Source organism: Empidonax traillii, unplaced genomic scaffold (assembly GCF_003031625.1).
Source record: "Empidonax traillii isolate 1590-97213 ecotype Southwest subspecies unplaced genomic scaffold, ASM303162v1 scaffold421:size509273, whole genome shotgun sequence".
Classification (NCBI taxonomy): Eukaryota; Metazoa; Chordata; class Aves; order Passeriformes; family Tyrannidae; genus Empidonax; species Empidonax traillii.
The window spans coordinates 356,855-364,838 of record NW_020955614.1 but is presented as its reverse complement, the minus strand read 5'-3'; the positions used below and the strand labels follow the sequence as shown (position 1 = coordinate 364,838).

The 7,984-nt window shown below is 36.9% G+C and overlaps 1 protein-coding gene across 7 annotated transcripts in view; it reads right to left on the bottom strand.

The window, feature by feature from the left end:
- DNM1L (dynamin 1 like) overlaps positions 1–7,984 on the bottom strand; it is a 37,530-nt gene that overhangs the window by 5,412 nt on the left and 24,134 nt on the right. For 2 of the 7 annotated variants that reach the window (XM_027894228.1, XM_027894230.1), the window contains 6 exons: positions 6,772–6,927; positions 6,581–6,670; positions 5,573–5,665; positions 3,735–3,791; positions 2,467–2,544; positions 45–212 (listed from right to left, as the gene is read on the bottom strand). In XM_027894228.1, the coding sequence (XP_027750029.1) occupies positions 45–212; positions 2,467–2,544; positions 3,735–3,791; positions 5,573–5,665; positions 6,581–6,670; positions 6,772–6,927 (642 nt within the window). The remainder of the gene's footprint in view (positions 1–44; positions 213–2,466; positions 2,545–3,734; positions 3,792–5,572; positions 5,666–6,580; positions 6,671–6,771; positions 6,928–7,984) is intronic. The other 5 variants (XM_027894227.1, XM_027894229.1, XM_027894232.1 and 2 more) reach the window with 3 other exon arrangements.

Sequence of the window (7,984 nt, the reverse complement as noted above, 5' to 3'; positions counted from 1 at the left end):
GAGCCTGAACTACAAAGAACAGGTATTTGTCTTTCATGACTCACCACATCTAACAGGTTTACAGCATGTCCTTTCTGCGGACTAGCAGGTAGGGCTGCAGCTGGCTTGGATTTTTCCTCTGCTGATACCTCTTCTGCTTTTGAGGGTTTCAGCATTCCTCTCCAGTTGCCTGTCCCAGACTCCTGAGACGTATCTGCTGCTCCAGGAGCAGCCTGCACAAACAGCACATTTTAAAAAAACAAGAGAGAGTTAGAACTTGGGCACTGTAAAGCAGTGTCTGATCAATCACTACAGATAAGCTTCACTAAAAATGAGATTTTCATATGTATATTCCCACCATTCTGTTCTTCACATTCCCCACCTTTGTTCGCCCTTTGCTGCTTGCAGCAGACACAAGGTCCCAGTAAAATGAAAGCTTTTAAAAATCGTATTCTTTCAAATAATGGTATGAAAATGTCTCACATAGAGAAGCTCCCCAGCATTTGAAGGGTCTACAAATAACTTCTGAAATATGAAACGGCCTTCCTAAATCACTTGGCTTTTACCACTTTGACCATACATCCTTGGAGCAATAAAACCTATACTATCAGGATCATCCTGAAAGTGTGTGTTGAAGATCACCACAGCTCTTGCAATACTTAAATTCTTTGGTATTTTATGTAAATACAAAATGAAGTTTCTTACAATAAGAGCTAGAAAACACGCACATTTTTGTTCCCAGGTACCACAGCTATGAGCACATTTGTGCTGCCAGACCTCAGTTCACAGAAGGCTTTTTTTGTACCAAATCAAAACTAAACAAAAATCTCCATCCTCTGAAAGTGAAGATCAGAGTTTCTGGGAAGTTTCAGACAAAGAATAACTCACTGATCTCCTGAGAAAAGGACATATCACCCAGCACTTAAACATTAGGAATCACTGGGCAAAAGAAATACCAGTGGATGGTATCCAGCATTTGTTAATTAGTATTAAAAACCCCAACAGTTTATTTTGATATGGAACAGGGGCAATTTTTATTTCGTACCTTTCCATAAGCCTAATATCTGTTCTATTTACTACTGTGCTTTAAAATCTATTGTTGTTTGAAAAACATTCAAGGTCATTCAAGGCTCTGAGCTACTATTTATGTCTTGCTTCAGATATAGGAGGGGAAAAAAAGCTAAATTTATCTATTGTGTTTACAACTAAACACCACAGGCTGATCTTAAATCTAAAAAAAAAAAAAAAAAAAAAAAAAGGTGAGAAACAAAGCATAGTGAATAGAATATCAACAGTAGCACGCAGGAGGAAGCCCAGCTAAACTGTGCACATTAGAAATTTTATTTGAATTGCACAACTACTCAGAGGCTTTGTAGAATACACTGTAAGAATTCAAATCAAACTCTGTTAATAAGAGAGAACTACTGGCAAGGAAAGCTCCATTCCATTATTTCTGATTGCAAGACTGCCAATCAAAACGACAAAAATCCAGATGCCACTCTCATTCCGTATTACTGTGGAGCCCAGTCTATCTCCAAAGGAGTTTCAGAAAAAAAGCTACACAGGAGAAAGCATGAAACCAGATAATACAGGACAGGTTTGATGTGAAAAGCAAACCAAATCTGGCAGCTTCCTGCAATTTAAGTCACAACAGTATCCTCACAGTAGCTCTTGATTTCTTTTTAATGTTTGCAGCATATCAGAACCTCTAAAACACTGATAAAAATAATAGTTAAAACTCTACTATTGACTACATTTTGACTTTAACCACTTCGCTGAAGACAGAAATAGCAGCTTTGCATTAAAAGCTGAATGTGCATGTGCAGTGAAGCAGAAAGCCTGAGTCCTCTTGGTACTCCCAATACACAAACTTGTGACTTCCCATCTTTTCTGACTCCAAGCAAAAGCAATTAGCAAAAAAGCCTTCACAGTAATAATAAGCTGTTATTTTAACACAAGAGACATCACACCTGATGAAGTGTAAAAAAAACACTGCAGAACACATTTCACAAATATAAGTAAACCAAGGATTCAACGATTATGAGAAACAACACAAAGGAGGTTCAGTTTGAACAAAGCCTTGTAAGGATTCCCTGCAGGAAGCAGGAAACTCACATTTTAGCTTATCTTCTGTCCTCCTTCTTTAACTGTCAACACATTAAAAACATGCAGTTTAACAACCATGCTGAACACTTTTGATTACAATACTGTTGCACCAAACAATCTACTGACAGTTTGAGGCAAATTATGCTGCATTCTTGCACCACAATATATTGCAACCAAGAGTTCAAACAGAAAGCAGTGACTTTGCCACCTCATGGCACATCTTTACCTGCCACTGCACGTGCTGAAATCAGCAGTGCCAAGTAGTCCATAGTGGGGAGGGTAACTGTGTCAGTGACAAAGCACTAAATCCAAACTGCTTTCCTTTCTGCAGGGCACAACAGAAACGTGCATGCAGTGCTTAGAGGAGAAATCAAGACAGACCTTGCCATCAGCCTCAGCAGAAGCAGCAGTAACAGTCTCCTGGGAAGCAGGTGGCAATGCACCTGGAGCCTTAGTAGACTAAGGAAGGTAAAAAATGCAGGGAAGGGGGGAAAAAAAATTCAACTGAAGACCATCTACCTAGCAGATTTCATACACTTTTACCTACTAGCATCTTTCAAAATCCAGAAAAGAAATATTTTGAATTTGCAAGAATAACTGTAATATAAGCAGAAAAAAAAAAAAAAAGGCAAAAAAAAAGGCAACTTCAAGATAGTTAAAAGACTTTTGGATTATCTGACCTTCAATTTCATTTCAGCTCCTACACTGATGATATAAAGATGAAGTCAATAATAAGAAGGATCAAAGAGCACTGAACGCAATCTCTAGATAGTGCCCTAAATTCCCAGTTCATCCATCAGTTGTCTTATACTGATTAAAGGCAGCAGTATTAGATCCATTCTGGAACTTGGTCTCACTTTTAAAGCTAACGAACTTAATGTAACAATTTCTATCAGCTGTAGAAACTCCTGTTACAACCTTGTGAGGAGTTTAAACTATGCTTTGTATCTTTGAATTCTAAATACTTCACATAACGTTAAATAACTGTCTAAAATTCCAGCTTATTGTCAGACCACTCTTTTCTACAGCCAGGCAACATTTTCCATGAGACTTGGTCGGTTCTGCCACCCATGTATGTACCTGTCATTTCTAACTAACCCAAAACCTGGTAAAATTACGCAAGCTCCAGAGATAGAATACAGAATACGGAAAATGTCACCTCCACCATCTTCTCCCAGAGAAAGCAAGACTGCAATAAATTGCAGTTTTAAGAGTGACTTAAAAAATCAAAAAACAACCACAAAGTCATTCTGTTGGCACACTGGATACTTTAAATCACTTTTTAATCTTTAGAAATCAGTGTGTCTCAGCTATAAATTTAAGCATGCAAGTTCTGACTCCATCTTTAACATCTGCAGGTGTTTTACACCTTACCTCTGATGACATTCAAGTAGCAAGTGTAGTGTATCATTAAGTTTATAGACAAGTCTTCAGAAAAGCCAGATTTGAAACCTCCTAAAAAATTGCATCTTTATAAGAAAATGACATTCTGCTTCTATCTTATGAAATGGAAGGAAAAAAGTCAGTACTTGGGAGCTCCCAAGACTGTTAACTAGGGTAGCATATCAAAGCTTCCAATACTTAGATTGGATCAAGAAGAATGCATTAAACTTTAAACGAATAAATAAAAAACCTCAATATTTACTTACCTTGTCTCGTGGCACAGCAGAAGGCAATTCCCGAGCTAACCTGTTACGCCTTTGTTCCTTTAAAAACAATCCAGCAAGAACTCAATTATGTATTACTCTGTATCAACACATAGGCAAGATTCATATTTTACAGACTTTACATTTTAGAGAAAAACACTAGTTATTTCATGTCATCCAGTGTCATGCAATAATACTGTGGTCCTATGAAACCTTGATTATTTGGATAAAACTACTTAATTACCTGGTCAAAATGAAATTCTCATTATAAAAAGTTTTGAAAAAATTTTTGCAACACGCTCCATCATCAAAACCTGAGCCTTTAAAGAACAACATCAAAGCTACGCAATTTGGCTCAGCATAAATACCCCTACAGCTCTCATTAAACATTAAATATTTAAAGTAATCTAAAGGATTGGATTCTGTGGCCAGCACATGATTAGCCCAAGGGAAAAAGGAGGCAAAATTTGCTTCATAGCAAAACAAGATTGGACGCAATCAGGACAAAAAGATCTCATTTTTCTTGAAATTAAGAATTGGTTGCCCAGTAAATAAGGTTAGGGTGTTTCACATGGTTTGGTTCTTCAAAAATTCCAATGTCCTGTTCAGAAAAATGTTAGGAAAGAACTAGTTTAAGTAACACATGATAATACAATAATTTTCTAGTTCAGCTTCACAAAGTCTTAATGTTTGTATTCACAGCAGTTTCCATACATATTGTTTAGATTAAAGAGCAGTCTATCAAGGCAAATTCAACTGCGTACCCACTCAAAACAGAATTTATGCACAGAAGAAGATAAAAGATTAAAAATAAAGAGTTTAAATTTTAACAAACATTTAAAAACAGAACACTACAAGAGCATATAGTGACACAACAAGGAAGAAAGGCTTCAAACTGAAAGAGAGTATATTAATATTATATATTAGGAAGAAATTCTTTACTGCGAGTGTGGTGAGGCCCTGGCACAGGTTGCCCAGAGAAGCTGTGGATGTCCCATCCCTGAAGGTGTTCAAGGCCAGGTTGGATGGGGCTCTGAACAACCTGGTCTAGTGGAAGGTTTCCCTGCCTGTGGCAGGGGGGGTTGGAAATGATCTTTAAGGTCCCTTCTAACCCAAACCGTTCTGTGATTCTGTGACATGAAAACAAGGTGTTGGATAAACACAGAGTTTTAGCCAAATGGATGAAATATTGCAGCAAAACCAGACTGGAAGAATCTATCCAACAGAACAGCTGCAGAACTGCTTGTATAGGGTGATGACAGCAACAAGTGTTAATAATCAAAGCTGGGCTTGAGAAACAGAAAAACTACTGATAAGAGACTGATGGAGAAAATCTCTTAAAGAGACTGATGTTTGGTAACACAGAGATTCAAGAACAATGCCAACACCAGGCAGAAATTAAAGCCTGAACAGAGGAAACAATACTTGTATTATCCTTTCACGAATGAAAGGAACATTATAGTTATTGATACATTGTGTCAGAGACAAAATACAGTTACTTCAACATTAAGTGGTAGTTCACAACTACGTTTTTAAATTTCCTCCTAAAAAATTTCATTTTATAGCCAATACTCAATTAGGTGCCTTATTTTCCAGACTGAAAAACAGGCAGAATTCTTTCAGTTAAATATCAACCACTGTTCCTGAATGTAATAAGCAATAGAAATCTAACAAATCCACAGATCACAAGAATATACACCATATTTGTAACACATCACATTTTTATACCTCAAAATGTAGAAATGTGCTTTAGTGAAAGAAATTGAAGCATTTGTTATTTTATCAACTTTACTTTCATTTAAAGGAGTCAAACAACTTTTTAAGAGAATGTATTTTCTTACCTCTATGTTGTTATTCATTAAACCACAGGCATCAGCGAAGTCTGGATGTTTGGTATTGATATAAGCTAACTCAATGGCCACGAGATTATGAACCTGCAATGCAATGACATTCACAGTTCAAAAATTCAGTTGGCTAATCTAATGCCAGTGAGGAGCAATGACCTTACAGTGCTGGGAAGTGTGGTCTAAGTGTCCATAGCAAAAGCCATTCTCACTGCCCAAGGACACTGAAGTTCTGATCCAGAAGGCAAGAAAATAATTCATTTATTCATCACAATACATTCAGTCCTTCAGCCACTTGGGATGTTACATCAGTTTAACCTTCATCAAGCTAACCCTCTCCAGCAATAAAAAACCAAAATTCAACAATCTAATGAGTGTAAACTATATAAAAACCACATACAACATGTGAACCAGTGGGAGATGGCTCACTGTGGGGGATAGTGAGTATACAAAGCAAATTTTGCTTTTCACATCAAACACAGCATCAATAACTGATATACTTTGTTTCCTTCCCAACAAGCAGCCCAAATCAGACTTTTATATTAAAGCATAATTACTCAAAGCTAGAAGTTGAATTTTTAGTTCTCACTAGCTAAAGGGCACTACAAGTCCCCAAAACACAATGAATAAGGACTATAATTTAATTTTCATCACTCCATCTTAAACTCCACAGTAAATGCACAGCTTCTGTTACAAGGGAGGGAAATACACTATATCAGAGGAACTAGGAGGTGTAGAATTGAAGTTTTAGTAAAATTCTTTTTGGGGAAATTGAAAAAGGGGACAATAAGCTGAAGAGGAATCTCCCCACCTCTTTGTTTTTTCTGAATTCATACTCTAATATAGAAGAAGTTTCAAACCATGTAGAAATTAAATAACTAGCTATTTAACAAATATAAGTTAAGATTCCTTTAACAACCTGGGTTCCTGACACTCCAACAAAAGCATCAAGGCTCCAGAAAACACACATTTTTACCAGCAAAATAACAGTAGATGGAAAATTACCATTTCATTTGTGACAGGAAGTCTTCTACGCAAAAGACAGGTTACTACTTCAACTATGGCATCGTGCAATTTAGGAAACCTCAGTAATTCCTGAAAACAAGCCAAAGATTTACTGATGAGACTTCTCCAAGTTTTAAAGCAAGTAGGGAGACAAACCATTACAAATCTAAACCTAAACTGTGCATTTTTACCTGGGTACTGTAATTACTACAGTGCTGGATAATCCTCTGCATTTCTTCGTGAACCAGCTCCACGCAGCGCAGGCTGGGCTCTTCTAAACGTTTGATTTGCCTTTTTACCAGCAACTCAAATGAAACTTCAGGAACAAACAAGGCAGGACGGGGACCCTGGTTCAAAAGGAGGGAAAAAGCTGCTGAATGGTGAATTAAAACAAGATGCATTTCTTAGTAGCATCTGATGAAGCCCAGAATAAATCAGGTCACAGTGCTCACACCCAACACTCAGAACAGGTCTTAAGACCTGTTACAAGAATTATTAAAAATAAAAGTTGTTATCTTTAAACTCTGCATTAAACAATGATTAGCAAGCATCCTTACAGAATCTTGGGAGATTTCTAGCTACTCCTGTCACCCTAGGCTTACAACTTTGAACAAATTCTTTTCACATTTGTGGATCCAAGTTTAATTGAAATTTATTAAAAAAGGCAAAGACATCTTCTTACTAATGTTGGAGACAAAAATTGCCATTATTTATTTGACAGTCCTGGGCATACAATACCACACCAACAAGATAGGTGGGTTTCAGTGTCACTGATTCACAGTGTTTGGGATAATTTCATACAGATTAATGCTTAGCTAAACATAAAACATTTCTTACCTGAAATTTCCTTTCTTTTTTTTTTTTTTTTAATTAAATGAGCTTTAGAAACACAAAGATGTTATATGCAACATAAAAACATGACATCTTTCCTGTTACTAAACACCATTTTTTAATTTTACATGTATAGAAGGATAGAACATGCACATTGCCGCAGAGCACCTCACAAGCTCCAAGACCATGCAGAAACCTGACTGTGTTTCCACACCCAACAGGACACAGTACAAAAGTAGACTGATGTGCCTGACACACAGAGTCAAGCTCTAAAGAGTGAACATTCTATATATAGGATTCTCCAAAATTTAAAAGTGAGCTTACTCTTAGCAATACCAATTCCCATATTCTCAAGAAACCAACTCTGTCGTGCAAACACTGAACCATTGCAGAGTTGTGCCCCTTACACAGAATTAAAATATCTGACTGTGTCCTAGCCCATACATCTCAGACTGAGTTGTCATAACTAACAGAAGTGCTTAATGCAATAGAAATGCAGAGTCAGTCTTCCATCACCATTCTGTTATATATTAACAGCTTCAGCACAGAGTTTCCAAAGCCTGGCCTGAGCTT